The 18175-nt window shown below is 44.3% G+C and overlaps 1 protein-coding gene across 2 annotated transcripts; it reads left to right on the forward strand.

Moving 5' to 3' along the window:
- Positions 1-9627: 9627 nt before the first annotated feature.
- On the forward strand, positions 9628-17941 carry CCDC90B (coiled-coil domain containing 90B). 2 transcript variants are annotated; one of them, XM_052670293.1, is made up of 9 exons: positions 9628-9772; positions 10013-10138; positions 12556-12659; positions 14344-14445; positions 14921-14962; positions 15042-15113; positions 15195-15248; positions 15991-16105; positions 16605-17941. In XM_052670293.1, the coding sequence occupies exons 1-9, from the start codon at positions 9670-9672 to the stop codon at positions 16658-16660; spliced, it is 774 nt and encodes a 257-aa protein (XP_052526253.1). In that variant the 5' UTR covers positions 9628-9669; the 3' UTR covers positions 16661-17941. The 2 variants fall into 2 exon arrangements, with proteins under 2 accessions (XP_052526253.1, XP_052526245.1); XM_052670285.1 differs by having other exon boundaries at positions 9630-9790; positions 10019-10138.
- The last annotated feature ends 234 nt before the right edge of the window (positions 17942-18175 follow it).

The following is an 18175-nucleotide window of genomic DNA, read 5'->3' on the forward strand; positions in this document are numbered from 1 at the left end:
GTTAGACTAGATTATCTTAAAGTTCTCTCCCAACCTCAATGATTCTGTGATTCTTCATGTCCTTGTGCAATGCTTACACGGTGTTGATACAGAATTTGTTATGTTCCTCTCCCAAAGAAACATCTTCATACAATTCAAGTGTGCATATCTTGAAGCTCTTCTTCACAACTCTGAAAATCATACTTTTTCATTTTAGAAGGAGTTGATATGGTAAACACAAAACTCAGTTCCAAGAACTGGAAAGGGTAAATGATTGTACATCCGAATTTCCATGACTTAATTTGTCCTGGAGAGGGATGCTGAAATAATTACAACCTGGTTATGGAAAAGATTTATCATCAGCTCCCATAAATCTCACACATTGTTGGAACCCTCTTGGACATAACAAGGGAAACAGCAGAACAGCCTGGTCAGGCAGATGGCTTTCATTTTCTGCATCTGGATTACCTAAAGTCTGTAATGCTATTGGAAAAGAACACTGTAATGTTAAGTAGGATTGTTTGTGGGGGAGCCAGCGTAACGTTTGAGCAGTGAACTTCTGCTTCTTTAGTAGGATAACAAAAACTATGTCTGAACTATTTGCTTTATCATTCCCATTTACAATCACTGCAGCAAGCCAACCTGGAGGTCACCCACACAAAATTCTTTGCTAGCACTGCTTGTGTGCTCTTGGCCTCTAACAAAGTCTATTCATGAATTTTAACAAAGCCGGGACTAACTTATGAGAACTTAAATGATACCAGCAAAGATTTTGTTTCATGAGCATCAGCAATGAATTTCAACTGCCACAAAACATTTCTTAGATTGCCACCAAATGAGTCTAAAACTGCAGTAAATCCATACTTGATTTACAGATATGCAACTGGGAACCAAATTGACCTAAATGTGTGCATGTTTGCATCACAAAGCCTGTAAGCCTGTAATTTGGTTAGCTCAGACTGGCTCCTAGGGACTGAACGTCTGGTGTGGGATCTCTTAGTTTGGTGTTTTAGGTAGTTCATATATAATTAACGTTTGTGTAAGATGACAAAGCTCTGCTGTACCTGGAACAAGGGAGAAAAACGGCCTCATTTAACTCTGTTATGCAAGTGTGCACATGACTCTGCAGTCACTTCTGAAGGTCTGTGGCATTTTGCAGTTGGTCGTGGAGTATCTCATCATCGTGGCATTGCTGAGAAGATAAATGTCCTTAAAGGCAAATGTAGTTAACAGCACCATGGGCTGCCAGGCAGACAGATGACATGAGCAACTAGAAATGAGGAGCTGCTGCAGTGACACATCCCCCTTGACACAGCCATTCTAGCTCAGGATGAGTGTACCCTCCCTGCACGTTCAGGGAGCTCTAAATGGAGCTATCTCCATATCTCCATTTGTCTGGATGCAAGAAGTGTACATTTCAGAAGCTAGTCTGCTAAATTTTTTAAGATCCCAGCTGGATTTACATTAACCTGCAAATAAATATATTTGCCATGTTTCCAGGCTCATAAATAGTTGACCACTTTGTGAAAAGCTCTTAGTTTCACTATAATCTATTCAAGCAAGAAGATCTGTGAAAACAATGGTCTGCAAGCTGTTCTCATCATACAGAATACTGTGGCTAAGTGGGTGCTGTTTGTCCTTACGTGGAAATGTAGCAATCTCTATGTGGTCTCAAAACAGTACAAGTGCATTGTGCAAGACAAGGCAAAGTATTTTTGAATCCATTAGAAATTTCTAGCAACTTCAGGAGCCATTAAAATCCATCTCCTTGGGAAATACTGGGAGCTGACATCCATTTCCATAATGGCTTGTAAATAAGAACACAACAACTTTTATGAACACATTGACAACTTCTGCCAGCATCTCCAGTCCACCTGGGTTCTTTGGGATCTTGCTAGCCAGGTAAACTAGGTCTGCCAGGGAGGAAATTAACATTCTCCATAGCAGCCCATATGGTGCTGTGCTTTAGATTTGTGGCTGAAAAGTGCTGGTAACACATCAGTCTTGGCTGTTGCTGAGCAGAGGTTGCACAGCATTGTTTCTTTCTTTCCTGTTCTGCTCACCTCAGTCTGTGAATTGGCTGTGGGCAAGGGGCTGAAAGGGGACACAGCCAGGACAGCTGACCCCAGCTGCATAGAGGGGCATTCCATGTAATACAGCATCGTGTGCAGCGGGAAAAGGAAGAAGGGATGTTCATGATTATGACATTCGTCTTCCCAAGCAACTGTTACACATGCTGAGGCCCTGCTTTCCAGGAAATGGCTGAACACCTTCCTGACAGAGGGAAGTAGTAAACAAGCACACTTTATTTGCTTTGTCATTGCCTATTTGCTTTGTCATTGCCTGTTGCTTTTCCTTTCCCTATTAAGTTGTTGTTATCTTGATCCTCAGGTCTCCTCACCTTCTTTGTGCTTTCTCCCCCTCCCATGGTGAGCCAAGTGAATGAGCAGCTGGGTGGGAGCCCAGCTGCTAACCAGGGTGAGCCCACATTGGTCCTTTTCCACACTCAGCATGGGGCTCTAGACAAGAGCATGCTATAGGTGCTACAGCTGTTAACCAGCAGGCTTCTGTGCTGGAAACTTGCTGAAACTTGCCTGCTTTTCCCTGAATTAAAGTCCAGGGCTTGTGAGTGTCTACTTTGAGCTTTTGCTATTTACAGTGGTGCTTAACACTTTATTTGCTGTGCCTGGGGACCTTTTGATAAAAGCAATGGCCATGTGCTGGGGCTGCCATACGGCCCTGGCATTGATGGTTTTCCTGTGCTGCATGAGATACCTTATGAGAAAATGAGAGATTACAGCTCCCTCTTCTCCTTCAGATGCTCTGTCGCATGGCTCATGAGTTTCTTGTACACCTCACATACAGCTGTGGTTGAACAGGACAGGTAGCTCAGCACCACACAGCCTTTCACTCCCACCCTGCCCAACTCCAGTGGGAAATATCAGGGAAACAAAAAAAATTAGAACTTCTAGGTTGAGATAAAGACTATTTAATAAAACAGGAAAAGAAAAAAAAAAAAAAAAAAGAAAAAAAAAAGGAATAAAGAAGTAATACTAATGATAATTAAACATACATATATCTACAGAACAAGTGGTGTAGAATGCAAATGCTCTCCACCTGCAGACCAATGCCCAATCAGTCCTCAAGCAGCAGCTGCCCACCAGCCAACTCTCCCTCAGTTGTACAGTTTTTTCACATGGTATGAAATACCTTTCTGACCAGTTCAGGCCCACCATCCTACTTTTGTTCCCTCCCAGCTCCCTCACTGGCAGGACAGTATGAGAAGCTGAAAATCTGAAATGTTCTTGGTTCTGTACGGTTCTGCTCAGCAATAATTAAAACGTTGATGTGTTATCAACATTGTTTTTCCCCTAAAGCAAAAACATAGCATCAGATGAAACACTACGAAGAAAATCAACTCTGTCTCAGCTGAAATCAGGACAATGGTGCTTGATCAGAGCATCTAACACAGCTGGTTTGTTGCTGTGTGTGTGGAACTTGGCCTGGCCCTGGTATAAGAGTAAACAATTTGCTGGTGAGGTGACAAAGAATTGTGGATCAAGGCAGGCAGCATATGATGTCAGGGTTGGGGGAAGTGCCTAGGGTAGTTATGCTATCAGAAGTGATGTGATAGCTGACACATGAATAAGCACATAATCCTGCTGAATTACCACACCATCTGAAAGAAGATGGCTTGCCTAACCCAGAGAGACCCAGCTCCTATCAGTGTTCTGGGGCTTGGCCTTTGCCTCTTGAGCCTCTGTCCATCACCATTAGAAGCAGGAGGAAGAAAGGACAGAAATCACTCAGAAGGGAAAAACCACTCAGGCCCTAAATGTAAGATGTGTGGAAAGATTACAGCCGCAAGCCAAGAAAGTGAATGCTGCCTGGATGCTCCAGTGTTGGGATACTGGAGTCAACTGTCAAGAGTGAGACTGCAGGGAAGTCTGGGAGCTAGGATCCCTAAGTAGGGACACTGAGACTGACAAAGCAGTTGGGAAGTGGAACCCACATCCTTTGGATGTGTTTCCTGTTGACTGTGAAAGCTAGTTATCCTCTCAAGGAAGATAAGGTACACTGCCCAGATAAGTAGAGTGCCACTCATGTGTCTCATGCATGAGGGAATAAACTGTGGCAGAGGTGGTCTATAGTGCACTGGAAATAAGCAGGCCACCAAAGACCTGGATGCTATCTGGTACACCCAATCCATATAGCAGAAGGTGATACATGATACAGCGATTTAATATGCCAACATCCTGGTAATTGTGCATTAGCCAGACTGAGCCACTAACCGTGCAGCAACTGTCCTAATGGCTCCAGCAGTTCAACGGGAGGGAGGGAAGGTGCAAAGAGGATGGAGCAAGGCTTCTTTCAGTGGTGCCCAGTGCCAGGACAAAAAGTATTGGGCACAAACTGGAACACAGGAGGTTCTGTCTGAACACCAGAAAACACTTATTTGCTATGCACTGGAACAGGCTGCAGAGAGAAATTGTGGAGTTTCCTCCTTAGAGATATAAACATGGTGTCATCTGGACATGGTGCCAGGCACCCTGCTCTGGGGTCTCTGCTGGAGAAGGGGTTGGAGCAGATGGACCCAGCCTCCATCATCCCAAGAAACTGTGAACCCAGCACCGAAGTTTTGTTCCCTAATTTCTATACCAGAATTGTACTGCCCTCAACCACAAGCAGAATCTACATATTGACTTTTCACAACAGTGAGATGTTCACACAGGATTTGGATTTCTGAGTACTGCAGGAATGCAAAGAAGCAGCAACAACAGCTCAGGTTGATACAAGTCAGCATGGCTACACAGGCTGCAGCAACTCGACTGATCTAGGGCAATGCAGGGGAATGGGAAATGGGGGCTGTGGCCAGTTCATAACACTTCATCACTGCTGCTCCCTCCTGGTCTCTCTGCCTCTCCTTCATGCAAGTCCTTGCCATGGGATGCCATCCATCCTTCCCCACCTGATCCTACATGAGCTTCCCACAGGCTGCAGCTCTCCAAGAACTGTTCCACCACAGGGCTCACCCTTCACACGCTGTTCTGTGTGGTGCCTGAGGGCTGTAAGGGACAGCCTGTTCCACAATAGGCCTCTCCTGGGCCTCAGGGAACTGCTGCACTGCACCTGGAGCACCTCCTGCCCTCCTTCTGTGCTGACCTTGGGGGCTGCAGGGCTGTTTCTCTCCAATTTCTAACACCCCTCTCCCAGATGCAGTTGCATAGCACTGTTTCTCTCCCTTCAATGCTCTCCTAGAGGCACATCCAGCATCACGGATCAGCTCTGCCCAGTGGTTGGTCCCTGTTGAAGCAGCTAGAGCTGTTCTGCCCCGACATGGGGCAGTGCTGAGTTCTGCTCAGAGAGTCCACTCCTGGAGCTCCCATGCTACCAAAACCTTGCCACATAAACCTAATACAGCTTCCAACAGCATTACACCAGACACTGACAAAGAAGAAAGTCAAAAGAGTGTCACTAATACCAACCAGAGCATCACAGGCTATCTGTCCACTGTCCACACTCCATCTACATAAATGAAATTTGGTAAGATTTATCTAAGTCTCATGTAACTAAATTAATCATAAAGAAGAGTGATCTATCCTACCATAAGGCTCCCTTTGCCCCCCCTCGTGTATTTATTCCAGAGTAATCTCATTTGCTGGAAATTCACTTGTCTAGCTGTAAAATAGACAGATCAGTACTCAAGAAGGAAGAAAGCTTTCCATAAAGTATGGTTCTGTGAATTCTTTCATATGAGGAATATATACTCTGTTTTGTTGTTAATGACAATTCTGCACTGGCATTATTCTGGCACTCTGCACTGAGATAAAATCTCAGTGTATTTCCAAAACACAATTTAGTTCATAAGCTCCAGTGAGTTCAAATCTGAGTGGAATGCACAAGCCCTTCCCTGTGGGTTTTCAGAGGAGCTTAAGCTGCTCTGGAGAGCTGCTAGTTTTAAACAACCTGTCTGCAAAGTAGCTTGGGCAGATGAAATGAAATTCTGTCAGATGCTTGATAGCAAAATGCTGAAGCACAGTAGCCCACTTAGCAGCCAGTAACGGTGCAGCTGCCTTTGCAACACAAGATAGAGTCAAAGCAAGACTTGTCCTGAGCTGTGATTGGGAACAGGGACTGACACTGAAAATCTCATGTTCCTAAATATGTGCAATAGCAACCAGTGCTGATTTGACTAGAGGACAAGACAATAGCAAGTGTCTTCTAGACTATTACCTTTGCCTCCCAAGCTGTGTCTTGCACACTGGTGTTGTTCCAGCAGCACGGCAAGGGAGATACCGGAGCCGGTTCCTCTTGCAGCACAGCTCCTAGCAATACTCTCGCCCCGTGAGGTGGTTTGGGAAGAGCGTGCAGCCCCATCGGCAGCCCGTCTGGCTGTAGGTTGCTGCCCTCCTATGGCAAGATGCGACAGCTTCGCTTATCTCCAGAGCAGCTATGCATTACTAAACAGAACTGAGTTCAGTTACCAGTACCTGCTGTGAGAAATTACAGCTTCCAAATGCACAATTTGCAGGTTCACGGTCCACCTGAAGTAGAAAAGTGGACTCAGCAGAAACAACTCAGCCTTTCTGTCCTGAGAGGAATCCCTCTGCAGCTGGAAAGCACTGCTTGCTTTCCAGTGGCTGCCAGCCTGAGCCTTGGCGTGACACTGGTAGTGCTGAGCAGTGATATCCCAACTGAGAGGTCATAGATTCGGGGCTCCTCTCATTTAGTGACAACTTTTTGTTGCTATTGTTTTTCTTTCTCACATCTATACTCAGCAGCACAGAGCTGTTGACTTGGAAACTCGGTGTCTTAAATCAGTCTGGGCTTGTTTGCGTATTTCTGCTGAATCTTTATCTGTTACCATGGCAGAACTGCAGAGTTAAACCTCAGCACAGGTAGCACATGCTTGATTTCCTCCTCCAGCGAGTTCCTTGGCTGTTTGCCTTCTTTATTACCCTGCTTTCGACAGGTGCCACTGGTAGCAATGCTGCCTACTCCAACTGTCCCACAGACATCTTATTTCCATCTTCATTCTCATCCTAGAAGTCCTGGGAATGAAAGTCACACACTGAAAGTGGAGACACCTCTGAATACATGAAGATTCTGCCATCTGGCTCTAAAGAAAGAAACAAGGCAGGATCAAACAGTCCACTGAAACGAGCCTTTCACTGAGCGGAGACAAACAGCTCATGAAGCCAACTTAACAGCAGAAGGGACCTCCGAGCGGCTGGAAACCAAGAGGTCATTCATTTAAACGGCTTATTTATAACCAGAGAGATTTTTCTACCCTGACAGCCTAAATGCATATGTGCACTGCACCATAACATCTGCGAGGGCATCAGGCTTCTGAAAAAGCACAGGAGAGTTCAGACATCCCAGAGTTGCTGATGGCTATTGAAAAATATGTCTTTTTTTTTATCCAACTTATATCATGGTTCTCAAAGTTCACTATTTCAGATAGAACCTGTTATTCAAAGTACCATAAGCAATCTTCTTTTTTGGTCAGCATATTTATTTTAAGATGCACTTTCAGCATTCTTGGGCTTCTACAGTAAAACAGATGTCTGAGAGCATCTAAAGCACTTTGCTGTGCCTAGTATAAACTGAAAGAGAAGAATTGCATTTTGCAAATATACTCTGAGGCTGTGAAATCTGGATTTTGCTCTCGTAGGGAATATCATAAGAACAGGCTGCAACTTGAAAGCTTCAGAGTTCAAATGCACAAGGATCCTGAGTTGCAGTTTCATATTTCAGAAGAAACGGAGCTATGTCTTGTTTTTCATGTGAAGCTGGGGATGTTTGGACATATGCAGAGCCTGGATTACAGAAGCTGGCTGTGGCAGTGGTCTGAGGCTAGATTCAGTGCAGGTTAGAGAGCAGGGAACACCAGGCTAAGCTGAAGGCTGGACGAGATATGGGACCCTGCCAACCCCTACAATTCCGTGTTTCTGTGAAATCAGAAGCAGTTCATATCATCCAAATGCAGCTGGGAGAAAACAAGGGCCCCTCAACTTCTGCACAGACCTCTCCATCACAAGTCTTCACTCTGCGCATAGGCACTGAAGTCCATGTCTAAGAGACATTCTAGGCTGTTTTCTTTTCCCAGAGTCTGTCTTGTGATTGTGTGTGAAGTCAATATTCCGCTTTCATGTCACTACATCCTGCATTTTTGGTAGATGGAAATGCAGCCTGCAGAGCTGATCTTGGCCTGCTAACACTTCTTGTGCGGATGTTTCATGTCTGGATGTATACAAGTTTGAACTGCTCTGAATTCTGTTGTAAACAGCCCGCCTCTCCTCTAAGCTCTGCCAGTTATTCTGGGCTGAAGGAAGGCAATATGCAGACAACACCAAACTGTGTGGTGCAATCAACATGCCTAAGGGACAGGATGCCATTCAGAGAGATCTACACAGGCTTCAGCAGTGGGTGCAGGACAATCTCGTGAGGTTTAATGAAGCTAAGTGCAAGGTCTCACAACCCCCACTATCAGTACACACTGATACAGCCCTGCCAAAAAGACCTCGGGGGTACTGGAGGATGGGAAACTGGACATGAGCCATTCAAGATCAAGCTGGATGGGGCTCTGAGCCCTGATGGAGCTGTAAGTGTCCCTGTTCCTTGCAGGGGAGTTGGACTAGATGATCTTTGAGGGTCTCTTCCAGCTTAAATGATTCTGTGAATAGAAATGTTCTTATAGGAAAGGTCTTTGATAATCTCTCCTATATGCACTCATTTCTGCTTGGCTTGGTAAAAGGCCTGCCTCACTGAAAATTCTGCGTAAGTGCTCTCTGGGGCACACTGGAAGCACTGACCGGCACACCTTCCCAGATTCCCACACACGCCTCTACGATGCTCCCTCAGACTGACAGCACACACAGTGCTGTCCAGGAGGCCTCAAGGCTCTTCTCCATGCCTTACAAAGATACAGACACAGCATCGTTGTGAGCCACTTCAGCTTCAGAAGGACTTCACCGGCGCACACAGCTCAGCAGCAAGGTGAGCTGTCTGTTATTCTGATCTGCACAGTGACACACAGAATGCTTTTCCAGTTCTGGGCTGTGTCAGAGCATTGCTTGCATCTGTGCCCTGTAACATGGGCACCTCTGAATATCCCTTCTCCATATATTTCACAACCAAGGGTGATGGCTGGCGTTTTTTCTTTTCCGAGCCCTTCTCCATCCAGTGTGCTGTGTGTGTGCTGTGTGTGTGCTGTAACTTTGGATGCTCATCCTGGTACTCAACAGACCAACACTGCTGGCCGGCCCTCATGCCAGAAACCAGGCTGGGAAGGGGTACAGCAGTCCCGACCCCACTCAGAGCGAGTTGCTGCAACTGACAGCAAACTTCAGCCTCTTGAGCATCTGTGATGCAGTTGCTGCCGCTAATTAGAACTTCTAAACAAGGAGGAAAGGCCCAGCAGCAGTACTTCGGGTGGTGCCTCCACCGGGGCAATATAGCGGCCGGAGCGCTTTTCTGTGACAGCGAGAAGCCGCCGCGTGCGCATGCGCGGCCCTCTCTGCCTACGCGGCGCCACTGCCCACAGGTCGCGCCTCTCCCCACCACCGTGAACTACACTTCCCAGCATCCTCCGCGAGCCCGACCGGAAGAGCGTTCCGGCGGCGGTTGCGTAGTGGGTGAGGCGGGCTGGTAAGACCGGAAGTGAGGTGGTCGCGCCGCGCTGAGGAAATGAGGGGTGGCGGGCACGGCGCCTCTCTCTTCGGGCGGGTCGGTCGCGCCTGGCCGGGCCCGTTCTCCGCCTGGGTCCCGCAGCCGCCTCGGGCGCTGCCGTCTCCGCTTCCTCGGAGAGGTGAGAGGCGTCGGAGGGCCCTGTTTGTCCTGCTGCGAGCAAGACTAGATATAGTCTCCTTGTTTAAGCGATAAGGAGTTTCCAAACAGCAGGCTAAGGGAGAGAGCAGCAGGAGTGAGGTGCTGAACGGCTGCTTCTTGCCCTGCAAGCTTTGTTACGATGAAAGAGATAAAGTTACCGATGATAAACCATTCACGTTAAGCTTAAAGCACGTGTTGTCACTTCCAGGTCTTGCTGCCACACTCCCTAGGAATTCGTATGACGTGAGAAGAGTTGAAATCACTCCCCTGGAGCAGAGGAAGGTAACTTTTGACACTCATGCCTTAGTGCGGGATCTGGAAACCCAAGGTAAGTCATAACTGTTGAATAGTCATAGAATCACAGAATGGTCTGGGTTGAAAAGGACCACATTGATCATCTAGTTTCAACCCCCTGCTGTGCGCAGGGTCACCAGCCACCAGCCCAGGCTGCCCGGAGCCACATCCAGCCTGGCCTTGAATGCCTCCAGGGATGGGGCATCCACAGCCTCCGTGGGCAACCTGTTCCAGTGTGTCACCACCCTCTGTGAGAAAAACTTCCTCCTGATATCTAACCTGAATCTCCCCTGTCTCAGTTTAAAACCATTCCCCCTTGTCCTATCGCTATCCACCCTCGTAAATAATCCAAAGGAAATCTTTACTGTGAGTGTGAGTGTGATCAATTATCCTCATAACAGTACTTTCCTATGTTTTGGAAGCCTCTAGCAGAGGCTGGTGAAGGAGAAGCAAGTGGTCTGTAACCATACAGGCTGTTACAGTAGATTTGCCTCATTTGTAGCTGTTGGTTTAGTTTATATAGCATCTTCCCTGCATTTAACGTTCTTTCTTAAGCTAATGTAGTCCCTGAGCTACTGTGGATTGGTCAGTTAGTACCAAAACCATCCTCTGTTAAGGAGTTTTGAAAGTCTACTGATTGTGTAGAATATTTGTATACACGGAACCTGACTTCAGATGCCCCCTCAGTTCTTTTGTGGGACGAAGGAATGAACATTCGATCTCTCATGTCACTTAACATTATGTAAACCTTTGTTGTATTCCTCTATCATTCCTTCTCAAACAGTTGAGTTCTGGCTCAGTGAATTTTGCCAAGCTATTGTTTGACAGTGAATGTCCCACGGATTTGAATAGTGACATGATGTTGGATCTATTTTGTTCTCTGCTTTTTTTTTTTTAAAGTAATTCCTAAAGTTTGGTTTGCTGTACTGATCCCTTCCAAATAGAGCTGATATCCGGTATCAGTTCTCTGTTAGAATTCCAAGATCTCTATCCTAAGTGGCAGCTGGAATTTTATCCAGTCAAGGCTAGGACCTTTTCCCCTGTGAAGTCCTAATAGTTTAAGTACACAGAAGACAGCCAGTAGTCCACTAATAAGGCTTTTTTGTTGTTGTTGCTTCTTTGAGTTTTAATGCCTGTCTTGTCAGCATGTAGTTCTCTGCATATCTTGTGGAACTATTTCTAAAAACTGGTGTTGTATTTGCCACTTTCCTTTCCTCAGGCAGCCAAGACAGCTTGTTATGTGTTTCTTGTCCCACGTACTCATTCAGCTGTTTCTCCTTGGAGGTCCTTTAGAACTCAAGATGAAGTCTGATGCTGGTGCGGTTGTTACTGAGTTTGTTAATTTGTTCTGTAACTGCCTCAAACACGTCAGCATCACAGTGACAGGGCTCTGAAGGTAAAACCTGAACATACCACCAAACTGAGAGATGCTTTTCAAATCTGTCAAACTTGCTGCAGGCAGTTTTCAGTCTCAGGTCTCTTACATATATGGATTTCTCCATGTTTTCTAAACTTCCACGTAGGAAGGACGGTTCCTAATGAATGAAACAGCACAAGCCCAAGTAACCCTGAAAACGCAGGGAAACTGAAGCAATACAATTACACTTCGGTGGAAGGAAACTCATACATTTTGCATAGTTTTTCTCGTAATGCAGTCTTGCAAGGCTTGATAATTGCAATAATTCAGAAGGGATCGGCGTCGTATTTCTCTAAATAGCTTAATTTGAAAGCAGTTTTCAATGAAAAGTTAATTGATGCCAATTTATGAAATGGAGCAGTTGAAGCATAACACATCAGTGTAATTGCTGAAAATAAACCTTTAGCACAGAATCAGGTTTGGCCAATTTGACAGCTGATTCTTCAGTTCTCTCCCTTTAAATGCTCCAGAATTGCACCAAGCTACCAACAAAGTGCAGTTTTTATCTTCAGCGAGCAAAAATCATGCAGTCTGAATTCATTCTGCAAGCAATGGATGCAGCAGTCTTTAAATCAGTTTTGCATGTGCTTATATCTCTAGAAAAATTTCCATATGTGCAGACTTGTCTTTCAGTTTTATTATTCTATAGGATGCATGCCTGGTAGCTCAAGTTAACTTAGATTTTTATTAGAATTAGCAGAAGTTCATTCCAAAGCAAAATGTTGCTGAATTATTTTTAGAATGCATGAGGAGATACACGTACAGAAGTCAGGTACTGCCATCAGCTGCACGCATCAGCTATCTCAGTGTATGGAAAGCTGATGTCCTTCAGATTCGCGCAGCTTTAAATCTGCTGGCTTTTGCCTACTCTCCCCTGCTCCTTACTGCCAGTTCTCAGTAACTGTGCGACTTCCCACTTGCTGCTTTAGTTAGGAGCAGCACTGTAGTGTCCCATTTGTTAATCACCTCTTGCTTTTCCCTTCACCCAACTCTCTGACATTGCCCAAACTTCTCATCCTTCAACTGCTTTTCAGGCTTTGCCAAAGAACAAGCAGAGACCATCGTGTCAGCATTAATAACCCTCTCAAATGTCAGCTTGGAGACAGTCTATAAGGACATGGTTACCCAGGCTCAGCAGGTAACATTTGTTTATGGTATGTATACACACAGAGTTGTATAAACACAGTAGCACATGTTTGTGTATCTAAAAGACAAGAGAGCGACTCTCCATAATGCCACCAATTCCTTTCTGAGATGGGTTTCTCTGGGTCTCAGGGTGATACTGAGAATGTAAATTTCTCCCAGAAGTTTCTCACTTTTGGAGGTGGCCATGTGGTACAGAAGTAATACAGAGACTGCTCTGTTAGAGCTCTGAGACCTTCAAACTGTGCTTTTTGCAGCAGTTGAGAGCAGAAGAGAAATGCAAGGAAAGCAATTGTCCTATTTCTCTATTCATAAACTGAAAGCAATCACTGGAACTGCGTCACGATTTTACTCCTGCATTTTGGTCTGTAAAGTTACATCTGCTGTAACAGCAGAAGGTGGCTGGGATGTGAGCTTAGGCACCACCACGTGGTTATGCAGCGTTAAACAGCTACTGCAGCCCTCAGCAACTATCACTGTCCTTGCCCAGGCCTGACTTAGGTGAAAGGTTAGGCCCAGGAGCCGTTCCCACAGAGCACAGTGGATGGAGGAAGAGATTTTAACCATCTGGCTGTTACCTGTGGCGTGTCGCTTGCCCTCAGGGACAGCAGGCAGGCTGTGACTTGCTTGGTGGCTGTCTACACCTGGCTGTTTGCTCTGGACTGCTCAGTAGCTCAGCCTGTGCTCAAGCAAAGTGTCCAATTGTCTCCTTCATTTAGAGTCAGGTGTGTGATTGTACCTGAAGGCAGTGAATCTGTTCAGTAGTGTGGCTCTTCCTTCTGAGCTGCTGACAAGTTCTGTTTTAACGCACTGCCAAAAGAAAAAGAACTTTAGCTTCTTCCTGTAGGCGTCTCAGCCAGCATCAAAAAGCTCTGGTGCACAGTAATGGTTTTAATAATTAGTCAGGAAGGCAGTGCAAGCTGAAATTACGTGCCATTCTTCTTCAGTGAGTTAATGCAATTAAGTGTTCACTGCTGTTTTATTTAAACTGTGGGCTTCTACTTCCACAGATTTTTCCTTACTGGCATTTATGCTTAATGGAATTTATTTATTTTTTTCTGTGAGTCTCAAAAAGAAGACAAGAAGTTTGTCTTTGTTTCTTCTGTCAAAGCAGAAGCCTTCCTGTTTGGGCATCTGATTACACATAAAAGAAAAAGTCAGTATCTAAGCTGTCATTTGTATGGAATTATATGAGGTAGAACCACCATTTTTATGGTGCGTTCAGTGACCACGCTGAACATTGGGATGAAGAGAGTGAACTCCTTGGTGTAAACGGCCCTGAACTTCCTCCAGAAACAGTAAAAACTTCATTGTGTTCAATGAAATAAAGTCAGACCTCAGTGGAAGCAGGGGCAGAGGAATTTAGTTCAGCATAGGATCTGAGAAATACTGTTAGCTACAAACAGACTCACAGATTTGTCATCTTCCGTGCTGAACGGCAGGGAAACTTTCTTCCACCAGTTAAAGGAGCACTGCCTTCAAGAATCTAAGCTATTCCATTTCTTCCTTAGTTTTCTTTATTTTTTTAACTCCAGTTTATAAAAGCTGTTTCTTTTGAAGAATCTCCCCATCTTTATGCTTTGCTGCAGTTTACTTCCTAATTTGAGTCCTAAAAATCCCTTCCTTTGCTTATCAGACAGTTTGGAACTTAACCATTGGCTTATTGTATTGTTTCCAAGGAAATAACTTTGCAGCAGATCATGGCACATCTGGACTCCATTCGAAAAGACATGGTCATCCTGGAAAAAAGTGAATTTGCAAACTTGAGAGCAGAGAATGAGGTACTAACAAATCCCTTTATTTAAGCTGTCAGTACTTTAAAATATATTGTGATTTCCCCAGTGCAGCTTTTTTGTGGTACAGAATATTTGATGTCATCTTCTGTATTAACTCAAGGGTGATTCTTGTAGTCTTGTTGCTGTTAACCATTCAATCCAGGGAGAGCAGACAGGCATTTCTGTTAATTAAACTGGTGATTAAGATATGTTTTAGTTTTGCTGGACAGCATTTCGGTGTTTTTCTCCTGTCTTTAGTCTCAGAATACGAAACAATGATTTTGAGCAAAGTTCTGAGCAGATTGTATCTGACTGTTTAAATAGAGCACACCAGTTAAGGTATTTAGTTGGGAACACATTGCTCTGTGGGAAAAATGGCAGAACAGTAATCACAGCAATGCAGTGCTAACACTCACACAGCTGATTGTTTGGGCAGCAGTTTTCTGAAGTTATAAAATCTCTTTTCCTTCTCTGTTCCTAGAAAATGAAAATTGAACTAGATCAAGTTAAACAGCAGTTAATGGTAAGTAAACAGCAAGTAGGTATACACTCATCTCAGGGGAAAAATACGGTTGTTTTCATTATCTTTATTTGCTTTAAAGAACGAAACCAGTAAAATCCAAGCTGACAGCAAGCTAGACATAAACCTAGAAAGGAGCAGAGTGACAGATATGGTAAGCTGACCTGTGAAGATACTGTTATGAGTTTGGTGTCATCTTCCTTCGCTGCAGTTGTGATTTATCTTTTATCTGTAGTTTACAGATCAAGAGAGGAAATTGATGGAAGCAACTACAGAGTTTCATAAAAAAGTAAGGATTGAATTCACTTTACATTGAGCAGGATGCAGTTACAACCCAGATGTCATGTAAACACAACTTCTGTGAGAGTTAAAAGCTGTCTGCCTGCGATAGAAGCCCTGTGTGTTGCACATGTTGATGGGGTCTGTGTGTGGATCTCCCAAGCAGGTGACACACAAACCTCATCTCTCACTTCCAGAGAGCCTTTGTGCAGTCTGTTGTAGGTAGGTGTGTTCTGCCTCGCTGTCCGTTCTGCTGGTAAGCAGCGAGCTGGCTGGCCCTCGCAGAGACTGTCTGGGTGCCTGCAGCCAAGCAAGTTTCAGGGGCTGGGAGTCCTCAGTGCCTCCTTGAGGGCAGCCTGATGCTGCTGAGGGACATTGCCCATTTTCAGCATCAGCTTCCTTTTCTTGGATAAGGCTGGTGATTTCTTAGGCCTTTGTTTGGCAAGAATTTAGGGATGCCATGAAGACATAATAGAACGTCCTCCTTAGGAGGCACATGGTATATTGCAGGTAAAATTCAGATCGCACCTATTTTTCTCTTCTTCTGTCTTCATCTTTAATATACTTGCCTATAGTATTAAGTGTTGCTCTGTGACTTCTGAGATCATTTACTAATTACACAGTAATTAGTAATCTTTACCAATATGTTGGAAATTTGTTATTGCTCATAGCACGATATTCCTGTTTTGTTTTGCAAACTGGACAAAGCTTGAGAACATTGTCAAATGATAGGCTTTCTTTTAATGTTTCAGGATTCGAATACCAACAGCATTATTTCAGAGATCAGTAATAAAATTGACACTGAAATAGCTTCCTTAAAAACACTCATGGAATCAAATAAACTCGACACGATACGTTACTTGGCAGGTATGTGATGGGCACAAGGGTGAGTACCAGGGACTTAATTTGGACACGTAAAGTTCAAGGGTCATTCAACGTTACGTGCAAAATGAATTCAAAAATTCAGCAGAACAGCAGCAGATGACTGCAATTGGGGGTCATGTCTGATGTGTTGGCTTGTCATTTTGTTCAGTGGAAAGCCTGTTTAATTACATTTAGTTAAGACCCAATACAGGCATCTCTCCTGTAATACCATTTCTGACAGATGGGCAACAGCAGTAAAAATTACTGTAGTCTGCTGTGCTCTGTTATCCAGTTCGGTTCTTCAGAAGTATTCCTGATACGATGGTTCTGCAGGCTGCTGAATTTGAGCTCCCACCTCGCTGTGTAGGCAGTGCTACTGTGGAGGATACCACATCTGAAACAAGGCATTGCTTTCCATTCTGTTTGCAATTAATTTCCTGTATGCAGAACATGATACAATTTAACATTCATCTAATTACTGCTACTTTTGTTCTTTTAACAGCTTCGGTTTTCACTTGCTTAGCAATAGCACTGGGATTTTACAGGTTCTGGAAATAGTTCTAAACTGAATGACCCCATTAAACACAGGTGGAGAAAAGGCCAGCCAGGCTGCATCTGCCAAACCATCACATCCGTGCTGTAGGTCACCGTGCTACCTCCAGTTTTGATATTCTTGTTCTGATTATTGTGAACAGTGTTTTCTGACTGTGTAACACTAACAACTGAAGTAATATGAGGGAGAAGTTGGCGAATAATAGTAATATTTCAATATCTCCTATTGAATAATGTATATATTTCAAAAGACTGTGTATTCAATCACAAAGTGTTTCCTAATGGGCTTCAGAATCACGTTTGTTGTCTTCTAAAACATTGCCAGTGCTCTCATCTCTGTTCCAAATGGAAATACTGAACATTCAGCATGCCTGTGGAAATACCTGACTTCTGTTTCTAAATTAGTATTACTGATATGGGAGAACTGCAGCAGATTCCAAGAGATGTACTGTGATCCAGGCAGTCACCTTACGTATAGGAGCTGGGTGTTTGTTCCTCTCTTTTCAATGGGTTTCAAGCCTGATTCTTTGGTTATATGTTTTCATAAATATGTATGAAAACATCAACATATGTATATAAAATACACACTCCAAGGCCTTTTCTAAAGAATCCTTGCTTTTCTTGAAAAATGGTTTACATAAATTTAAAATCTTGTGTAGAACTAAAATGTTTCTACAGATTTATTTATTTTTAATATCCCTTAAAATTCTTGTAAGCCCAGAGGTCAACAGAAAGGGAGAACTTCATTTCTCCAAGGGGAAGTGCTGTTGTTCTGACTGACTGCAGACAGCCCTGGGACAGATAAGTGCTCTTAACTCCTCCCTTCAAGCAGTGCTGAGTACTCTCAATAAACCTTCATGTATTTTCTGGGTATGGGATCTGGTTGTGCCACAGAAGTGCTCCTTCAGAGCAGTCTGTGATGCTGTGGGCCTCTTTCAGCTTCAGGAGATGAGAGCCTGACTACAGCAAGGACTTCTCAGTCTAGCTGCAGAGTCAGGATGTGATGGGTGGATGCCTTCCAAAACCGAAGCAGTCGGATCGGGTACAAATGCCTGTGCTTTTCATTTGACTCCTTTTATTTTCAAAACATCTTCCTGGTTTAAGCTTTGTTCAGAATAAGCACTTTGTGGGCTACAGAGTTTATAGTTCTGGATAGCGGCAGGTTTTCAATTGCAGTTCTGTTCTGTTTTCAGTTGAACTTGCTGGTATCTTGCAAATTCTTGTATTCTGTGCATGAAGTTATGTATTTAATGTGTACATTTAAGAAAATAAAATGGATTTCTTACATTTGCTATCTGCAGCGCTTGAATACAGATGACTGGGTTGTACAAGTGTGGCTTTTATAATGAGCACAGCACTGTTAGTGAGCTGAGGCTGCTTTTTCTGTTGTGGATGTGTTAGTGGAATGGGTGTGGGGTGCCAGCATGAGGACCTGAGGCAACCCCTTGCTCCGTGTGCTGCACCGTCACACATCCATCCTCATACACACTGTAACCATTTCTGGAGTTCTCTGCAAGACAC

Source organism: Tympanuchus pallidicinctus, unplaced genomic scaffold (assembly GCF_026119805.1).
Source record: "Tympanuchus pallidicinctus isolate F22 unplaced genomic scaffold, pur_lepc_1.0 scaffold11, whole genome shotgun sequence".
Classification (NCBI taxonomy): domain Eukaryota; kingdom Metazoa; phylum Chordata; class Aves; order Galliformes; family Phasianidae; genus Tympanuchus; species Tympanuchus pallidicinctus.